Genomic DNA, 19,560 nt, shown 5'->3' with positions numbered 1-19,560 from the left:
ACTTTTCTCTGGTCCCTCTGAGGACCTCTCTTTCCTCTGAGAGCCTCCTCCTCTCCCTTCGCAAAAACCTGTTTCTTATTCGCCATCTACTACCATCTTTTTCTCCTCCCCTGCTGGCCAGGGGCCCCTCCTTTCACTGTGTTCTCTAGTCCCGCCTCCATCAGGCCTTTCTCAGCCTGGCATTGGCTCTTACACCGGTTTTCAGGACGTCCAACCCCAATTTTCTTACAGGAAGTTCCTGCCCTGTCCTGCCTTTGGCTCCAGCATTTTTCCTGCAGGATCTGGGTGCCAGGCTCCACACGAGACCCCCTCCCTTATTCCCAATCCCCCAAACCCCTATCCGGAACCTGTGAACATGGCATTTAAAGTTTTTAACGGTCCCAACTAGTAAAAACAGGCCCGTTTCGCCAGGCCCCCATGCAGCAGAAGGTAACGCCCCAAACCCCGACTCTTGTGGCAACCCTGAGACCAGCAGAGCCACCAGCAGCTTGCTTTAAGTGTGGCAAGCAGGTCCACTGGCCCCGGCAGGGCCCCTGCCTGCGGCTGCCCACTGAGCCCTGCCCTGACTGCAAGCAGCTCAGTCACTGGCGGAGTGAGTGCCCCTTTGGGAAACAGGTTTTGTCCTCAGCGCCTCTACATGGAGGACAAGCTGCCCAAATGGAAGGGCAATCCAGCCAGGTGGGTGCATCGCTCAAACTCCTAGGACACAGCCTGGACTCGGAGAACCCAGGGTTCTGCAACAAGTGGGTAAGTCAGTCCATCTCATTTCTTGTGGACATGGGGGCTGCCTTCTCTGTTTTTACCATCACACTCTGGACCTCTAGTTCCCTCACAGGTTTCGGTTATGGGAATGGATGGGACCCTCTTCCTTTCCCCTTTTTACGCCACTCCTGATATGCAGTTCTGCCTCAAGCTTGCCTCCTTATAGGACCACTGGCAGTCGGAACCACTGGACTCCATCTATCTCCAGCTCACCAAAAGGCTGGACCCTGCAAATTCCCCTATTACTCCTCTTTTTTTTAAAATCCTTACAGGACCGCATCTGCGAAGTTTCTTCAGTCACAGCCACACAGATGTTCCTCTTGACACCCCTCCAAGCACCACCTTCTGATCTCCCCCTCCCCACGACGCCCCTATTCAGCAGGAAGTAGCCAGATGAATAAATGGCGCCCCTTTTTCTATTTAACACAAAAGGTCAGAATGTAAGGTCAGTGGATGAGAGGCATGGTCACGTAGGAACTCAGACCCACTCACATTGGCTAGGACCGCCCACAATCAAGCCCGCCAAAGGAAGCTTCCCAGGAACCATTTGGAAAGAAGCGATCGTCTGCCAGCCAGTGAAATTTCACCACGTCATAGTAGCTCCACTTCCCTAGAGGGACCCTTTAAATATCTCCCACGTGGTTTAATCCGTGCAACTTCCCTAGCCTCCATGTTTCTTTCCTGGGGCCAGGGAACCTTGCCGGGCGGGGTGTGCGCTCTGTACTCAATAAAGCCGTTTACTTATTCCACACTTTGCGGCTCCAGCCCTCTTCCTTCCTTCTCGGCGGGGAAAAATACCTTACACTTAAGACTAGCAACATGGAGGTCCCTCACTTCTACCCAACCCACACAGGACAGTGGGTCTCAAAGGGTGGTCCTTTAACCAGCAGCTGAGGGGTTGCCAGGGAACTTGTTAGAAATATATATATTTGCAGGGTCCACACCATACTACTGAATCAGAAACAGAGCTGGGGCCCAGCAATCTGTTTAACAACTTTCCAGGCGATTTTTTTTTTTTTTTAAAGAACCATTAATGATCTTTATTTTTTTTTACAGAATTTTTTTCATGATTTTTAATTTATTTATTATTAATTTTTAGAGAGGAGAGGGAGAGACAGAGAGAGAGAAGGGGGGGAGGAGCTGGAAGCATCAACTCCCATATGTGCCTTGACCAGGCAAGCCCAGGTTTCGAACCGGCAACCTCAGCATTTCCAGGTTCACCCTTTATCCACTGCGCCACCACAGGTCAGGCTCCAGGCGATTTTGATGCTTCTTACATTTGAGAACAATGTTCTGGGGATCAGGCAGAGAGTTCCGGCTGTTCAGACATGGCATCTTTTTGTTTTTAAACCCGTGTGTACTGTGCTCGATGGGCCATCTAAGTTGGTTTTCGAGGATTATTTTGACCCTCATGCGACTCTCTCCTTAGGCTAAATTTGAACTTCACCAACCTTAAGATACAACCCCTGTCCCCATTGTTTAGCAGGAGGTAGCCAGTCTGTAACATTGCCTACTTCAGCGTCACAAGCCCGCCCCTACATCCGTCAGAGTGCCCGGGGCGTTTTAGGAGGAGCTGTCGGCACACTTATAAGGTGCAAGGCGCGGAATGGGCGAGTGGAAAGGCTACATTAGTGCAGTGCTGCGGGACCAGCGCATTGATGACGTGGCCATTGTGGGCCACTCGAACAATCGCTGTGTGTGGGCATCGCGGCCTGGGGGCCTGCTGGCAGCCATCTCACCGCAGGAGGTGGATGTTCTCACGGGGCCAGACCGGTACACCTTTCTGCAGACCGGCCTGAGTGTGGCAGGCCGCGGATGCTGCGTCATCCGAGACCACCTCCTGGCCGAGGGCGATGGAGTGCTGGACGCGCGCACCAAGAGGTTGGATCGGCGCGCCATCTGCGTAGGCTACACTCCGCGAGTGCTCCTCGTGCTCATGGGCCGACGGGGCGTGCATGGGGGCATCCTCAACAAGACAGTGCACAAGCTGATCCTCTGGCTGCGCACTCAGAGTACCTAGCAGGATAGCCAATCTGCAGCGTAGCCAAAATAAAGTCAGACCTGGGCATGGCAAACTCACTCTCCAGTTGTGTGGAGGGTAGGGGAGGAGTTGCTGAAGAGGATATCAGCTTCCTGGAAGGTCCTTGCAGAAAGGTCACCTGGTAGGGTTGGGATTATGAGTCCAGAGGCTTGCCAGCCTCCTGTGCCCTGGACCCAGCCCTACCATGGGTGCCCCGCAGAGGCCTCTGACGTGACTCCCCAGGCCAGTGTTTGGAGTGGGTGTCCTTAGAGACTTCCCAGGGACTGATGGACATCCAGCTGAGCAAGAGTCCCAGCGAGCAGCCTTCTCAAAGCCTCTAGCTCAGACCTGAGCATCCTTTCCCACAACTTTCCCAACAGCTGTGCAGGACTAACTGTAAAGGACGTCTCCTCCTCGCCTTCCAATGCCCCTCCCCAGGCTGGATCCAGGAGGTGGGTGTACTTTCACCCCCTTCACTTGGCAGGAGGAAGCACTAGTGGGTGACAAGGGTGTGGCTGGTAGCTTGGGGAGCATCTCTGGGGCTCCCAGGCCCCTTACATCTCCCCCACATACCTCAAAGGGAGTGGAGTAGAAGAATGTGTCCAAGCCTTTGGCCCTTGGGGTCCAAAGGCTCCAAAGATGTCCCTGGACTAGCGGACTACAGGGAAGGACTTTGGCACCTCCTACTCCTTGACTCTCCCCTTTCAGGCTTCAGCTAGGCAGGGGGGTGAGGGCAGACTTTGGAGGAAGAGGAATTGAAACCTTGAGTGGGTTTTATTTTTCTTAAATGTAATTTTGATTGATTGACTTTAGAGGAGTGGGGATAGAAACATTGATTTGTTTTTCCACTTATTTAGGTATTTATTTGTTGATTCTTATATATGTGCCCTGATCAGGGATTGAACCCGCAACCTCAGCAAATCGAGAGGATGCTCTAACCAACTGAGATTTCTGGCCAGGGCCAAAAACTTGAGTGGGTTTAAAAATGAATCATTGTTTATTGCCAAAGATAAGAGGTGGGAGGGTGGCTGGTCCCTGTCCCCTGTATGCTGGGACACAGGGCATGGCTTCTCTTGTCCATCTTGAACCTCTTGGTCCCCTCCCCCAATGGCTCTAATAAGCCCCGCCCCCATCACTTGTTTGCTGGGGAAATGATCTCAAGCCAGGAAGAGGGAGGAAAGGAAGAAGTCAGTGAGGTGGATGAGTCCAGCAACACAGAGAAACCAGAGAAAATCAGCCTGGTGGGTTGGGGGATAGAGTTACCGAGAGCCCTGGGGATGGTCCCAGGCCTTGGGGGGCTTTCAGGGACTCATTAAGGCAGGGCAGAAGAACTGTTGGGGTGAGCTTGCAGGCTAACTTCCAGGGCAGAGTGGGCTATCTTTGGGAGGGGAGACAGTGCTGCTGAACCCTCAAACCATGGTCTCTACCCCCACTCCAGATGAAAGTGAACAGATTTTCAGATGCAAAGTGAAAGTTTAATTCCTTTTTTTATTTTTGTTTTAAATCAGGCAGTGTTAGGAAAGAGGGTTATAGCGGTGATACAGAAAGCTGGGTGAGGATGAGGAGAAGGGTATTATGGAGGAAGGAAAGTGGCAGGGAGGGGGTGAGAATTCAGCCAGTGACTCAGACACCGACTACATCTAGGCATGAGCAAACAGCTGCAGATCACATGTTCAGACCCACCCATACTCCCATCTAGCCCAGCTGAGTTGTGTGGACCTGAATACACAGCACAGGCCTCCAGACAATGTGTGAAGGACTGGAAGTCATGCCCAGGTACCCTGCAGCCTTCCCAGAGTGCCCACAGGTGTACCACTATGTACACATGTGCAGGCTGACACCCAGGCTCACACAAACTCTCAGTCACACAGCCCAGACCTCTGGGGACCTGCACAAGGACAAGAGTATGCCCAGACACACACCACTTTGCTCTTCCACCCTGAGCACCAGGTACAGGCCCTTCCCTATCCTAGGCAGCAATCTGGGCCACAGCCTAGAGGCGAGTGGCATTGTGGCGAGCAGCCAGGGCAAGGTGGGGAGAGGGTGTGGCGGGGGGCAGATCCTCCAGGAAGACCCTGGCAGGCAGCGAGGGTGAGCAGGGCTCGGGCCTGGCACAGCAGAGGGTGGCACGGGTGATGAGTTTGTCCAGGGGCTGCAGGGAGTGCATCCAGCGGGGCAGGAAGTCCCATGTCTGCAGCCACTTGGGCAGGTGCCGGGGGCTGCGACTCTGCAGGATGCTGATGAGTACCACGAAGGCCAGCAAGGCCACGAAGGGTGCACCCACACCTACCATGGCCCGCCAACCTGCCATGGAGATGCCAAATACCATCGAGGGCAGCAGTAGAAAGCACAGCAGGAGGTAGAGGACGGCAAACCAGCGGTATTTGGCAGTGCGTTTGCCTAGTGCCTTGGCCATGTGGATGGGCAGGCGAGTGCAGGGCACTGGGTACCACAACAGGATGCCCGAGATGTTGAAGAAGAAGTGGCAGAGGGCGATCTGTAGAGAAGAGGGCAATGGAGCTGAGGTGAGCACAGGCCCACTCCTGAGTCAGGGCGGTGGGTAGTCGGGTCCTGGCCTGGGCTGAGCAGCAGGAAAGTCACTGCTAGGTTGATGTTCCCCCAGTAAAATACTGAAACACTTCCAGGTCAGTTGGCAAATAACCTCTGCTTTGAATTTTTCACATCTCCCCCACGAGCTGCTCTCCCAGGAATTCCTCAGCAGATCCTGCCCAAATCCAGCAGCCAAAAGATTCGACCTAGTTTCTGGCTCAGCAGCTCCAGCCTCCTGATGAATCCACAGCCTGGCTCCAGCGCCTGGCTTGTCATTACTCCTTTGCACTTAGAATAGCCACCCCTCTGCTGTGTCTTCCTACTCATCCTTGATCCCTCACCTCAGACCGGTCCAGGCCCCCTCTTACAGCACTCCTTCCTCAGAATGCATATCCTAATCACTCTTTATTAGTGTGACTCTGAGTCACATCCTCTTGGTAGACAGCAAGGTCCTGAGTGTGGCACCAGCTCTACTTTGCCCATATGGTTGCCACAGAGCCTGGCATAGCAGGTGGCCCAAGTCAGCAGTCAAAAATTGATTACACATTGTCCCACCCTGGGTCAGTACCAAGCCCCATCCCTGCCCATCTTCTCTCTAGTAGGGCAACTCTTCCAGACATACCTGGAAGGCGCTGGACAGCTTCTCCCGGGGGCTGGCCAGTGCAGCCAGGATGGCCGTAGTGGTGGTGCCGATGTTGGAGCCCAGTGTAAGGGGGTAGGCGCGTTCAATGCTGATCACACCAAGGCCTAGGGGCAGAGGTGGAGATGTGGTTTCTTTAGTTTCCCCCTCAGCCCTTTCTCTGCCCCCCAGCCCACCTTCCCTCAGCATGGGCACTCACCGATGAGTGGGGTGATGGCCGAGGTGAACACAGAACTGCTCTGGACAATGAATGTCATGCCGGCGCCTACCACCATGGCAAAGTAGCCTGTGGCCCAAGTGAACGGGATGGGGAAGTCTGTGAGGAAACAATCCCAGCGGGGTCAATGTGTGAGGAAGTGTTGGGACCAAAGCAGGGACTGTCCTTGGGGGAGGAGGTCTTGGGTGCCAGTTTCCAAGTGGGACCTTGTCAGTCCCCTGCTTGGCCACAATGGCTTCTCCTGGCCCTCTGATCTTGAAGTGAAGGCCACTCTCAGCCTGGCTCCATCACACCTTTGCCCAGGCTGCTCCCTCTGCCTGGGCATCCTTCTCACTCCTAAATGTTCACCCCCAGGGCTCAGTGTGGGTATCAGTGCCGATGGGATGCCCTCCTGGACCAGCCCTCACCCTCGCACAGACTGTTTTACCCTCCTTCCTCCTCCGAGCTCCCTTCTAGCACTTGTTATGCAGCCTGTGCCTGTGCCATGCAGTGTCTCAAAATCTCAGAATGAAGCTTACAGGGAAAATCAGATTGTGTCACTCCCCTGTCCCCAACCCCGAGCACCCCAACATCCTTAATGAAGTCCAGGCTCTGAGCACAGCCTGTAGCTCTGTGACTCACTCTTCCTTAACTTGCTGACTTCTCCCTGCCTCTCTTCACCACCTTCACTGCGCTCCTACCATGGTGCTGGCTACCTTTCTGTGCCACAAACCTGCCCAGCTGATTTCTGCCTCCAAGCCTTTGCACTTGCTGTCCCCTCCACCCGAAAGGCACTTCAGCCATATCTGACTCCTCCCCATTTAGGTTTCTGCTCAGATGTCACCTCTGCACAGAGGCCACTGACCACCTGACAAATGCAGCCTTTCCCATGCTCTATTGTGTTGCCGCTTTTGCTTTCTCCCCCTCTGCATGTGAGCCCCCTGAGAGCAGGATCCATCTCTGTGTGCAGGGTCACTTCTCCACCCCCAGCACTAGGCCAGGCCTGGCATGCGTTAGGGACTCGTGACTATTTGTTGATTCAATTAAACAGAGGCCTCTGAGAATCTCTTTAGAGCCACCCACTGGAATGGATCCACAGCCAGAGGCAGCCACAGATCCCCAGCTGTCAGCACCTCAGGAGCCTCAGAAGTCACCCAGTTCAAGCTCTTCTTTGTTCACATGGGGAAACTGAGGCTCAGAGATGGAAGGGCTTTACCCAGATCACATGGCAAGGTGGTGGCAGTGGGATCTGGAAAAGCCCATACCGGGGCCTGTTCACCCACCACTTGGTGCTCACCAGTGTTGATAACCTTCTGAATAATCTTGGCCACCTGGCCCTTGAGCAGAGAGTTGAGCATCTTCACAAGGAGGATAAGGCAGGTGCACAGGAGCACCAAGGAGCCTGCCAGCAGGATGAGCCCCACGGCCAGGTCGGGCAGCTCTGTGTCCACGAAGATGTGCTTACCTATGGGGGGTGATGGTGTCAAGCTACTGGGAGCTGACACCAAGTCAACTTCTAGTCCTCCACCTTAGCCACCCCCTTGGGCTCAGAGCCTAAGGCCCCCCGTCAGTATCCTTAAACCACAACAGCAGGCCCGAACCAAGCCCAGGAGCTGGACTGGTTGGCAGCCATCCTTCCTGGGGGACAGCCCTAACCTCTGCCGAGCTCTGCCCCTCCTAAGCCAGACCTTTCCCACACTGCAGGCACTCACATTTCTCCATAGTGGCGTTTCCAAGGGTCTGGCTGGTGTTGGCCTCTGCCCTGGGCATGAGGGTGGGAGCCTAGATTAAGAAGAGAGTGACTTAGGGAATTTAGGAAAATGCAGCCTGGAACTGGGGCTAAAATGGAGCTTAGGAGGAGATGGGCATGGGGGGGATGGCAATAGACCTCTTGGCTATGTGTTCTTGGGTGGTTTTCTTCCCCTTTCTGAGCCTGTCTCCTCCGCTGAAGAGATAAGGGTGAAAATATCTATCACACAAGAATCTGGCCATGGTCAGCCCTCTGAAAGCCTACCTTATTTGTCCACCGAACGGGCTCTCTCAGGCTCTGAGAGGTCTCTGAGATCCCCAGCTTGGTGGCTTCTTGTCCTTGTTTCTCCCACCCTCCTTGGCATGATGCTGCTGTTCACATGTCCTCTAAAAACTCTCCCTTCCCCACGTCTCCATACCAATCCCTCTCAGGCCGCCTCTACCCCAGCATCTTCACCCTGGGCTCTCATCTGAGCCACCTTGCCCAAGCTCTTTCTTCCTCCTGCTCATTTCCTTTTGTGGAGCCTGATCAGTGGTGGCACAGTGGATAGAGCATCGATTTGGGATGCTGACATCCCAGGTTCAAAACCCTGAGGGTGATGGGGTCACTGGCTTGAGTGTAGGATCATCAACATGATCCCATGGTTGCTGCCTTGAAGCCCAAGGTTGCTGGCTTAAAGCCCAAGGTCACTGGCCTGAGCCCAAGGTCATTGGCTTAAGCAAGGAGTCACTGGTTCGGCTGGAGCCCCCTGGTCAAGGCACAATGAGAAAGCAGTCAGTGAACCACTAAAAGTGACACAACTACGAATTCATACTGATGCTTCTCATCTCATTTTCTTTCTTTCTCTCTTTCTCTTTTGTGTGCGCACAGCATTCTAAAAAAATAAAATCCTTGTGTGGAGAGGGTTGGGGAGGGGCAGGATACCACTGGTGGGCAGAGGGTCCGGGCCCCACATCTCTTTCCTCTACCACTTAGTATCAGTGAAGTGATGGGGGGTCCTGGGGAGGAACCTCAATTCAGAGGACCCAGGGCCAGGCAAGTAGCCTAAGTGAGGGGCTCAGGCTAGAGATGGTGGGGGCAGTGAGCTGGGCCTACAGAGACAGCAGCCACTCAGCTCCAGGCCACAGTCACCATTCAGGGACAGCCCAACATGGCTGAAAGGCCTGATTCTACAAGAGAGACCACAACTCTGTAGTTTTAGATAAAATCTCCCAATCTGTAAATGTTGATAACCACTTTAAGACATGCTTTACAATTCTGTGAAGGCCAGTCTGGCCTGGGAGCACTAATTTATAGCCTCATTGGGTTAAGGAGATATTTTTAAAATGGAACTTGGGGCACCTTCCCTTTCTTCCAGACTCCAACATGAAGGGATGGAGTGGGCTGGGCTTGGCTGGGCCCCCTCCATCTCAAAGAGGAGAAATGGAGTCCTAAGAAGCCAGGGCCCCAGGCTAAGTGCAAGAGCCATGACTTCTGTCTTCTCCCCACAAACACATTCTACCTTTTCTGGGAGCTGGTATGGGTGCTGGTTCCGCCCCCCCCCAACCCTGGAGCTCTGCATCCTACACACCCCTGACCTCCCTCAGTGCTGAGGGTAGGGCGCAGATCGGGTCCTGGCACTTCAATGTTACAGCTCCTTTAGGTTTGATCCTAAACTATGTCATTTCGCAGTGGATAAAAGCGTCGACCTGGAATACTGAGGTCGCCAGTTCAAAACCCTGGGCTTGCCCAGTCAAGGCACATATGGGAGTTGAAGCTTCCTGCTCCTCCCCTCCTCTCTCTCCCCACTAAAATGAATAATAAAAATATATATATATATGATAAAGACCTACCTATGGCCCCTGGCTCAAAGTGGGAGTTTATTTTAGTGGTATGTGCTCCCTTGCTTGGGTAACATTCTGTGTTCCCAGCTGGCCACACCAGAGCTTTGGGGTGCTCTCAAGGCAAACCTCAAATGCAGGCCAAGAAACCAGGAGGAAATATTCTTTGATGGGCTCGATTGGAAAAGCTGAGCAAATGATAGGAGCTATTACGCAGTTAAAGGACAGAGTCAGGTGTGAGGGAGAGAGCCAGGTGTTTGCCTTAGGCAGATATGAGTTCAAATCCTGCCTCTTATGCCAACTACCTTGGGCAAGTCAGGCCATCTCCCTGAGTTTGTTTTCTCTAAAGCAGGACAATAAAAGAGTTGTCTAAAAGGTTGCAGGAGAAGTTGTATGTGAAACACTCACCTAAGGACTTAGTCTGTGACAGTGCCTCCAAATAAGGACAGACTCCTTCCCTCCCTGGGCCCATCAGATGGAAAGGATGTGGTCTAAGGCCATACAACCCTGATAGTACCAGATTTGGTATGCTCTCAGAAGCTAAGCGTGGTCGGCCCTGGTTAGTACTTGGATGGGAGATGGGAAAGATACATGTATGTGTGAGAAATGAGAGAATGGAGAAGGTCAGTAGCTTCTCTGGGTCTGGCAGTGTTGGGGTAGGACAAGGACAAAGGCTAAAACCTCTGGGGTTTTGGGACCTTGACCTTTCTGCCTGGAGTTGTGCAGCCATGGCTGAACTCACAGGATGGTCCAGAGACTGCAAAAGGAACAAGGGGAAGCTCCAGCTTAGAGAATGAGCTAGGAAGCCCAGACTCTGGGTCATATCTCCAGGAGGTGGCCATCCTTCCTGGGCCTGGGAATGTGCTGGAGTGAGGTGAAGTGGGAGGTGGAGGTGGTGAACTGTGGAGGAAGAACAAACCGGATGAGCCTCAGACAGCCCTGGGCTAAAACTCCAGCTGGTCCACTCCCAGCTGTATGACACCAGACTGAACATATAAACTCTCAGCACTTGATTTCTTCTTCTGAATCATGAGGCCCATTATTCTGCCCACCTCTCCCCAAAGGGCTAGTTGTGAGGAATCTTAGAAGAGAGTTGGGATTTAAATGCCTGCCTGTAAAACCATCCCAACTTAAGGAGGCACCTTTGGGAGCTGAAGGAAATGACTAAGCTCACAAAGGAATGTTGAGCCCCGAGAATCCTTTCCTTGAGGAGAAACACTAGGATGTGTAGGCCAGTGGGGTGGTTTCCCATCCCCCCCGGAAAGGAGAGCTTGGGATCTTTGTTTCTGAAAGCAGAGGGCGATCACCATGCCAGCAGTGCCATCTGGTGGTGAAGAGGAGCACTCCTTAGAGCATCACCTATCACTCCTGGAGGGTTATCTGAGTGGCTGTGGTCACCTGGTGGCATTCAGGTACAGTGGGCAGAGTAGGGAAAGGACACAAATGGTGAGACACCAGAGTGGCATCCCCAAGAAGCTGTAAGATGAAAATTCAGGAGCACAGGCTCCAAATTCCACCAGAATTTTCTTCCTACCTCAATCGCATGGACTTGGGCAAGACTCTCAGAGCCTGTTTCCTCATCCGTAAAATAGGGATGTAATAATCCCTTGCTTCTCAGTTTGCAAGTTCTCAAAAAATGCTTGTTGCAACCAGGCAGGTCTGGTTGACAGTTCACTGTGTCACCTCACAAGAAGGTAATACCCAAAAGAGTGTCAGGCTCCCAGAGCACCAAGAGGTGTTGGAACATTAAAAATGCCTCTGGTTTTTCTTTCACCATCTGGATAACCCTGAACTCCCAATCCTCTCCTTGGTGGCATGGCTCCCTGGAGACTAGTTTGGGTGGGGTCGGGTCCAGCTTGATGAAAGTTGGAGGCAACAGAGACAGGTTGGAAGGGAGCACAGGGAGATTCAGTGACCAAAGCAAAACTCGAGTCTTCGGTGCAGGAGGAGCTGCCAATATATATCACCTCCTGAGAGTGAGCCCATGGCTTCATGCGCCATGTTCCCACGGAGACTGGCCCAGAGAGAGAGAACAGGGAGCTCAGATCCTACCCCCCCATCACTCTTCAAGCCAAGGAAACTGCTCTCAAGGCGTCCTGGTAGAGCTGGGATGAGAAATCAGTGTTCACGCAGGTGACAGCTGGGGCAGTGAGGACAGCCCTGGCCAAGTGACCTTGGGTGTGTTGCTTCAAATCCCTGTGCAAAATGGAATGCTGTTGTCCACCCCTCCAGCACTGCGTGAGGGTTTCATCGGGGAGGGCTATGCTCAGTAGTGTCTATTGCAGGGGGACCTGCTGGTTTCAGGTGGGCAGCAGGCTTTCAGAGCAGCTGCTGGGAGCTCCCTCCCATGGCTTATTTTATGGTGAAGATCACCTCCTGATTCTGCTAAGAAGTAGAGAGGATTGTGATTCAGAGTTTGGGGCAGGCCCTGTGAGCCGTGAGGAAGGTGGAGGCTGTTAGAGAGATCACAAAGCCAGAAAAGTAGCTGCCTGCATGGGCTTTTTGATGTCAAACTGCCTCGAACACTCAGCAGGGCTGGAGCTGTGTGCCACTCAGGTGCCAGGGAACCTCACAGAGCAGGTCGAAAGGTTGTTCTCTGTTCATGCCAGGATAAAGCCTCAGTGACATCAAGAAGCTGGTGGAAATGATGAGGGAGAAAGGCTTGGGCTTTGAGTTTCCTTCTATCTTGTTCTGAATGGAGTTACTTCTTATATGCAAAAATCAAGGGGAAGCAGGTAGTAAAGGTTATGTTATGGCTTTGATGAAGCATTTTCCCATTGATGGCTGAGTGAGAAAGTGTGCTAATTTCCTGCGTCCTTCTTAGCCTGATATAATGGCGGTCCATGAGTGACCAACTCATTCAAAGAGATCTTCATTCCAGGCAGTAGAAGCCAAAAAGTGCAGGACAAGGGACACGTGCCTGTGGGAGTGTCCAGGGGAAGGGGCCCTGATGTGGCCTCCCTGCTCAGGGCCTTCGCGGGGGCCACTGTGCACGATTGCTTTAATTGGCTGTCAGTTCTGGTCCTAATGTTGGCACAAGTGCCTGTTATGTCTCCAATGAGGTCTCCACTTGGCTTGCTTGTCCTGCTCCTGGGCAGGTATTTTTTCATCCTGCTTTCCTGAGCATCCTTATAGCACTCTCTCCCTGCCCTCTCCCCACATGCCTGGGCCCCAAACTCGGCAGAGCTGAGTCATTAAACCCCTGTATCCCAGTGGGAAAGAGAGAGCCCTAGGTGGTAAGGCTGGTGCTCAGGGTTCTGACATGGTAGGACAAGCTCCAGCAAGTGTCTTAGCCTCGTGGAGCCTGTTTCTCTACTTGTGAAACCAGAAGGTTAAGCCAGATCAGTGGTTCTTAAAGTTTAGCGTGGGGCAGACCTAGAGGGCTTGTTGAAATTGGGCTGCTGGGGCCCTGGCCGGTTGGCTCAGCGGTAGAGCGTCGGCCTGGCATGCGGGGGAACCGGGCTCGATTCCCAGCCAGGGCACATAGGAGAAGCGCCCATTTGCTTCTCCACCCCCACCCCCTCCTTTCTCTCTGTCTCTCTCTTCCCCTCCCGCAGCCAAGGCTCCATTGGAGCAAAGATGGCCTGGGCGCTGGGGATGGCTCCTTGGCCTCTGCCCCAGGCGCTAGAGTGGCTCTGGTCGCGGCAGAGCTATGCCCCGGAGGGGCAGAGCATTGCTCCCTGGTGGGCAGAGCATCGCCCCTGGTGGGCATGCCGGATGGATCCCAGTCGGGCGCATGCGGGAGTCTGTCTGACTGTCTCTCCCCGTTTCCAGCTTCAGAAAAATACAAAAAAAAAAAAAAAAAAAAAAAGAAAGAAATTGGGCTGCCGGGCCTCATGCCTGAGATTTTTCCGATTTAGTAGGTGGAGAGGAATGACTGAATATGTCCCATCTCTAATAGATTCCCAGGTGGTATGGGTCTCACTGGTCCACACTTTGAAAACCTATGGGCTAGATCGATTACATGCCAACTCTAATTGAATGGTAATCACTGCCTAAAACCGGTGTAAGGCTGGGAGAGGTTAGCGACATCTGCCACAGGCAGTCTCACCGTAAGAGTACCACATATTTGCCCTCTCTAGGCTAATGATCTCTCGGGTCTAACTGGAGCATTTTAAAAACATGTTGACACTGACAGTCAGCTGTCTGAAAAGGAAGTTCTCTCACCTGGGGCCAGACCTGGAACTCACCTCCATGGGATCTGGATTGCACCAGATCCTGATGAGACTGTGGTTCCTCAGGGACTCATCACCCATGGCAATGCTGGTAATCACAGACTTGTCCAGCTGTGGATAAAATGTAGGCAGTGAAGGTGAGGCCTCTACTACTATGCCCCGCCTCCACTCCACGCCAGCCCTGCCCCACCTGGATGATGAGCTTAGTGAAGGGCTCTGTAATGATCTTAAGCAGGTCAGGAGCATCTTGGCCACCACGGATGTTGAAGGAGGCCACAACGAGTCGAGTGATGTGGTATAGGTACCCGGTGGCAGCCTCCAAAGGCAGCAGGACCAGAACTGACAGCCAATTAAAGCAATCGTGCACAGTGGCCCCCGCGAAGGCCCTGGGCAGGGAGGCCACATTGCAGGGTAGGCCAGAGCCTGGATGCTGTCATTCTGGGGCTCCTGGCATCTGGGACCACCCTCCCCCAACAAACACAGGCCCCTCACCACTCTACCCCCTCACCGCCGGAAGTCAGTCCTGTCCCCTGCCTGCATCAGAGCCACGATGGTGTTGGTGACGGAGGTGCCGATGTTGGAGCCCATGATGATGGGGATGGCAGAACTCACATCCAGCACTGGGAGAAGAGGGCACCTCCTAACTAGATGGATGGGGTCTACCCAGCTCCTGCCCCCAACACCTCCTGCCAGACACTCCACCCATGTCTGCTCCCCAGTGGGCATTCCTGCTATGCTGCTGACTCCACCCAGCCTTAGTGTCACAGGTATATGTGGGCACATGCTGTTTACATGCATGTGAATGCATGCACATGCATATATGTGAATGTGTGTGTGGGCATGTGTATGAGAGCATGTGTCCTGTATGCAAACATGTACATGCCATTACCAACCAATTAGAGTTGGCATGTGTACATGAGTGTGACGGTCAGTCTCATGTGTCAGGCTGGCTAGGCTATGGCAGCCAGTTATTCAATCCAACACTAATTTAGACATTGCTACGAAGGTGTTTTGCAGATGTAATTCACCTCTACAATCAGTTGACCTTAAGCAAAGGAGATAAATCTCAATAATCTGGGTAGCCCTCATCTGATGAGATAGAAAGCCTTCAGAGCACAACCAAGGCTTCCCTGAGGAAGAAGTTCCACCTGTGCACTGCAGCATGGGCGCCTGCCCCGGAATTCCAGCTTGCCCTTCCCGATGGCCTGCATACCAGCTTTGGGTGTGCCTAGCCAGCCTCACAACACTGTAATATTTACTGTGATATATATACATATATGATATATGTGGGAGATATGTTATATGTGTGATGTGTGTGTGTGTGTGTGTGTGTATTTATCACAGTGATATATATCTCTTACAGGTTCCATTTCTAATCTCTGGTTGTTTCCCTGACTGATGGAACAAGTGACTGTGTGGTGTGTTATGGAGGTGAGCCTTCCTGGGGTTGTGCCCCCCCGTTTGCTAGCTCCTGGGGCACCCCTCTGGCTGAGACTTCTGGGCTGGCCTTGGAGGACAGAGTGGGAGATACCAGAGCTCTGACCTTTGCCCTCAGGTCTCTGTCCCCACTCCTGTCCCCCTGCCCTCCGCCCATCATCCCTGACATGCTCCCCAGTCCCTGTCCGCACACCCAGCTCCCCACACTCTTTCCCGGGCCCTGGTGGGCCAACTCACAGCCGGAGGAGACCATGCTGACAATAATGGATGTGGAGGTACTGGAGCTCTGCACCAGCACAGTCACCAGGATGCCCACCACCAGCCCCGCCACCGGGTTGGACAGGATGGCATTGTCTTTGAAGATGTCGCCAGCCACTTTCCCTGGGAAGCATGAGCCAGCATTGTTTGGGGCCCCACAGGGCCCCGCCCAACCCCGCCCCGCCCTGAGCATTACCTCCAGCCAGCTGGAAGGCTGAGCTGAGCACATCCAGGGAGCAAACAAAGAGATAGAGGAAAGTGAGCATCAGCGGCACCTTGAGGAGCGTCACCCCCGCTCGGCACAGCTTCTGGGACAGCCCTGGCTCTGGAGGTGGGAAAACCATGAGCACGTGGCCAGAGGGCTGGGGCAGTGACTGCTGATGCCCCTGCTGTCCCCACTTAGGCTCACCTGGCTTCTGTTCCTCCTCCAGAGCCAGCTTGGCAGGCAGCGGGTCATGGAGCTCCAGAACATCCCCAAAGGGGCAGCCATGCTCAGCGAGGGCCACAGGGCCCAGGCTAGGGAAGGCATAGGCAGAGGTCCCTGGGATCCTGTGCAGGACTGGGGAGGGAGGCTGGTCAGGAGTTCCCAGAGGCCCCAGGTCCTGGGGAGGGAGGAGGGGTGGGTAGAGGTGTAAAGGCCTCACCCGGGATGTGGGCGACTGTGGGCAAGCAGGGTCCAGGGGTGAGAGCACACTTACCCTGAGGGCTGGGCACGTAGGCAAAGGCCGCCGCATGCATCATGTGCCCCCTGTGGACTGGGAGTGGGGAGATAGCAGGGCCTCCCAGCCTATCTCCATAGGACATCATCCTGGGTAGGCACTGTGGGCTCTGCAGCAACACTGAATGAAACTGCTGTGTCCTGGACATTCACACACACACATCCACCCCTCACACTCACTTGCACAAACATTCATAATGTGTGATCCCAAACACACACCCATAGGAACCCCCCCCCCCCCATCTCCAGGGATGAACATTCAGGTGCTCGCACAGATCGGGCCTTCACTCACTCAGTAATTCATTCAGCAAGTATTTATTGAGCATCTGTTCTATCCCAGGCACTAAACTAGATGATGGGGTACCATGGTGACCAAATACAGACACAGTGCCTGCCCCCAGGAAGCTCAATGTGGTGGCAAGACATATGTCGATGAAATAATCCCTTAAATAGATGGAAAATGGCAATAGGGACAAGAATCCTAATGATGGATATGGTGCCACCAGAGTGCCTGTGGCGGGTGGGCCCTTGGGGGAGGGAAGAGGGGATCAAGCCAAGAGGAACCATCAGTAGGCATTACAGCAGGAGAAAGGGAAGAGCATGCGTACCAAGGCTGTGGGCAGGGAGGAGATGAGAATACCCTGCACCTGGAGTGGCCAGGGAACACTAGCAGAGGCTGAAGGTGTGGGCTGGGGAGGGGCCACATGGAAGCTTTGCCTGTCCTGAGAGCCAGGTGGAACCCTGGACACCTACTCACTTGTGGAACCAGCTGGGCAAGCACTTAAGGGAGGTCCACTGCCTGGGTTCCCCTCACAGGTGAACTTCTTTCCCTACTCATCTCCTGCTCCTGCCTCTCCAGCAATAAACGAACCCTGCCGGCTTTCTCCCATGAATGAAGCTCAGACCAGGACTGATCTAGGTAAGGAGGGTCCCCCACCTTGTCCCCAACTTTGGGGAGCTCAGGCTTGCTTTAGGTTCTCCAATCCCTGAATTGCCCCAGGAGTGCTTGGCTGTTGGAGTGGTAGTATCCAGTCTGCTCCAGCAATGCCCCCACTGCCACCTGGACATTGTCCCAGGCAATCCCAGCTTGGTGAGGGTATGCTGAGCTGAATGTCCAGTCCTGGAAGAGCACAAGTCCTTATTGCTGTTGTTTTTTTGTTTTGTTTTGTTTTTGTTTTTTTTGTATTTTTCTGAAGCTGGAAATGGGGAGGCAGTCAGACAGACTCCCGCATGCGCCCAACCGGGATCCACCCGGCACGCCCACCAGGGGGTGATGCTCTGCCCATCCGGGGCGTCGCTCTGTCGCAACCAGAGCCACTCTAGTGCCTGGGGCAGAGGCCAAGGAGCCATCCCCAGCGCCCGGGCCATCTTTTGCTCCAATGGAGCCTCGGCTGCGGCTGCGGGAGGGGAAGAGAGAGACAGAGAGGAAGGAGAGGGGGAGGAGTGGAGAAGCAGATGGGCGCCTCTCCTATGTGCCCTGTCTGGGAATCGAACCCGGGACTCCCACACGCCAGGCCAACGCTCTACCACTGAGCCAACCGGCCAGGGCCAAGTCCTTATTGCTTTGAGGAGAGAGCCCACCTGGGCTGGTACTGAGATGTTGTGGGAGAAGGAATAAGGGACCCGGTTCAGACATAGCTGAGGGGGTTGGGGTGATGAACTGTTTCTTTTTTTTTTTTTTTTTTTTTTTTTTTTTTGCATTTTTCTGAAGCTGGAAACAGGGAGAGACAGTCAGACAGACTCCTGCATGCGCCCGACCGGGATCCACCCGGCACGCCCACCAGGGGGCGACGCTCTGCCCACCAGGGGGCGATGCTCTGCCCATCCTGGGCGTCGCCATGTTGCGACCAGAGCCACTCTAGCGCCTGGGGCAGAGGCCACAGAGCCATCCCCAGCGCCCGGGCCATCTTTGCTCCAATGGAGCCTTGGCTGCGGGAGGGGAAGAGAGAGACAGAGAGGAAAGCGCGGCGGAGGGGTGGAGAAGCAAATGGGCGCTTCTCCTGTGTGCCCTGGCCGGGAATCGAACCCAGGTCCTCTGCACGTTAGGCCGACGCTCTACCGCTGAGCCAACCGGCCAGGGCAACTGTTTCTTATTAAGAGTTGTGGATGCGCTGGCTAGGTGGCTCAGTGGATAAAGTGACAACCTGGTGTGCCAGAGGTCATGGGTTCGATCCCCACTCAGGGCATGTACGAGAAGCAGTGCAAGTGCACAACTAAATGGAGCAACTAAGTGAAACAATGAGCTGATGCTTCATTCTCTCTAAAAAAAGAGTTGGGGATGAGGTTGGGACGAAAAGATCTAGCTCACCTTGGGGTTCTGTGTTTCACCTCCTGCTCAGCTGCTCAGAGAAGTCCCAAGGGCTTGAAGAGCAGCTAGGACCCTTCACTTTATACTTTCAGTCAAGGGCAAAGTCCCTAAACCCTAGTTGCCCTCCCTTTTTTCCTCAATTAACCTCACCCCAGAGATTCCTCGTTAATTGCTAATCCTCAGCTCTGCAGGGGGAGTCCATAGTCAGGGTCTCCCCTCCCCCACACAGATGCTCAGCCTGAACCACCATCCAGACCCAGACATATACCCTAGCCCCAGGCAGAGACCCTGAAGCCACTCAAACACCTTGTTCCCAGGGTCCCCAAGGATATTTTGTGGCTCCAGCTCTTTTCCCTCATTCCTGGCCTGACAGGACTCCCCAGGGAGTGAAACAAACATCCTGTGGTCTTTCCACGTGTCTGAATGTGTGTGGGTTTGTGTGTTTTATTGGGGGGGGGGGCGTTTGGAGGAGAGGGAGAAGCAACAAGAAGCAAACCCAGAAAGACAATGTACTGTGGGATCTTGGAGGTCTCCAATGCTCAGCCACGGATCCAGTATATGAGCCTAGCAGAATGTGGAGTCCCTTGCCAGACCAAGAAGGGCCTGTCTGAATTTTAAAATGGCCCCTCTGAGGTGGGGTGGGTGGGGTTAAGATGTGCCACAGGGAACGAGTCTAGAATCAGAAAGCCCAGTTAGAATGCTGAGAGATGATGAGGCCTGAACCAAGACGAAAACAGGAGGGATGGAGAAAAAGGATACATCCCAGTGATACTTGGGCAGTAGAATTGTTGATGGGAGGATAGAAGGGAAAGGAAATATATGACAGCTAGGTTTCTGGATTGGAAACTGATGATGACATGAAAGTCAGAAGGGTATAAGGAAGTCTTTCAGAAGCTTGTTTCCCTTTCACAGGACTGTGGAGCTTG

At 53.7% G+C, this 19,560-nt stretch overlaps 2 protein-coding genes and 1 non-coding gene across 5 annotated transcripts; 1 reads left to right on the top strand and 2 right to left on the bottom strand.

The window, feature by feature from the left end:
- The first annotated feature begins 2,368 nt into the window (after positions 1-2,368).
- PFN3 (profilin 3) lies at positions 2,369-2,782 on the top strand. Its single transcript, XM_066344055.1, has one exon. The coding sequence runs from the start codon at positions 2,369-2,371 to the stop codon at positions 2,780-2,782; it is 414 nt and encodes a 137-aa protein (XP_066200152.1).
- Positions 2,783-4,250: 1,468 nt separating this feature from the next.
- On the bottom strand, positions 4,251-18,742 carry SLC34A1 (solute carrier family 34 member 1). Of its 3 annotated transcripts, none has more exons than XM_066344577.1 (13): positions 18,635-18,742; positions 16,307-16,436; positions 16,018-16,167; positions 15,805-15,933; positions 15,588-15,731; positions 14,422-14,533; positions 14,104-14,299; positions 13,929-14,024; positions 7,881-7,950; positions 7,466-7,633; positions 6,172-6,288; positions 5,955-6,079; positions 4,251-5,279 (listed from the first exon to the last, which is right to left on the bottom strand). In XM_066344577.1, exons 2-13 carry the CDS (start codon positions 16,413-16,415, stop codon positions 4,776-4,778), a joined length of 1,920 nt encoding a protein of 639 aa, XP_066200674.1. In that variant the 5' UTR covers positions 16,416-16,436; positions 18,635-18,742; the 3' UTR covers positions 4,251-4,775. The 3 variants fall into 3 exon arrangements, with proteins under 3 accessions (XP_066200674.1, XP_066200676.1, XP_066200677.1); XM_066344579.1 differs by having other exon boundaries at positions 16,307-16,447; positions 18,635-18,682; XM_066344580.1 differs by lacking the exons at positions 14,104-14,299; positions 14,422-14,533 and having other exon boundaries at positions 15,544-15,731.
- On the bottom strand, positions 18,332-18,407 carry TRNAV-AAC (transfer RNA valine (anticodon AAC)). The gene has a single exon. It is a non-coding gene; the product is annotated as a tRNA-Val (tRNA).
- Positions 18,743-19,560: the final 818 nt, after the last annotated feature.

Source organism: Saccopteryx leptura, chromosome 6 (assembly GCF_036850995.1).
Source record: "Saccopteryx leptura isolate mSacLep1 chromosome 6, mSacLep1_pri_phased_curated, whole genome shotgun sequence".
Classification (NCBI taxonomy): Eukaryota; Metazoa; Chordata; class Mammalia; order Chiroptera; family Emballonuridae; genus Saccopteryx; species Saccopteryx leptura.
The sequence above is the reverse complement of the archived record's forward strand: the minus strand, read 5'-3'. Positions and strand labels throughout refer to the sequence as shown.

Excerpts from the sequence above, each read along its gene's own strand:
- PFN3 (XM_066344055.1), top strand. The coding sequence starts at position 2,369 with ATGGGCGAGTGGAAAGGCTACATTAGTGCAGTGCTGCGGGACCAGCGC.
- SLC34A1 (XM_066344577.1), bottom strand. The coding sequence starts at position 16,415 with ATGATGTCCTATGGAGATAGGCTGGGAGGCCCTGCTATCTCCCCACTC. Across the intron at positions 14,025-14,103 it reads TCACTAAGCTCATCATCCAG|CTGGACAAGTCTGTGATTAC; the intron begins GTGGGGCAGGGC and ends TTTTATCCACAG. Across the intron at positions 6,289-7,465 it reads TCAGAAGGTTATCAACACTG|ACTTCCCCATCCCGTTCACT; the intron begins GTGAGCACCAAG and ends GTTTCCTCACAG.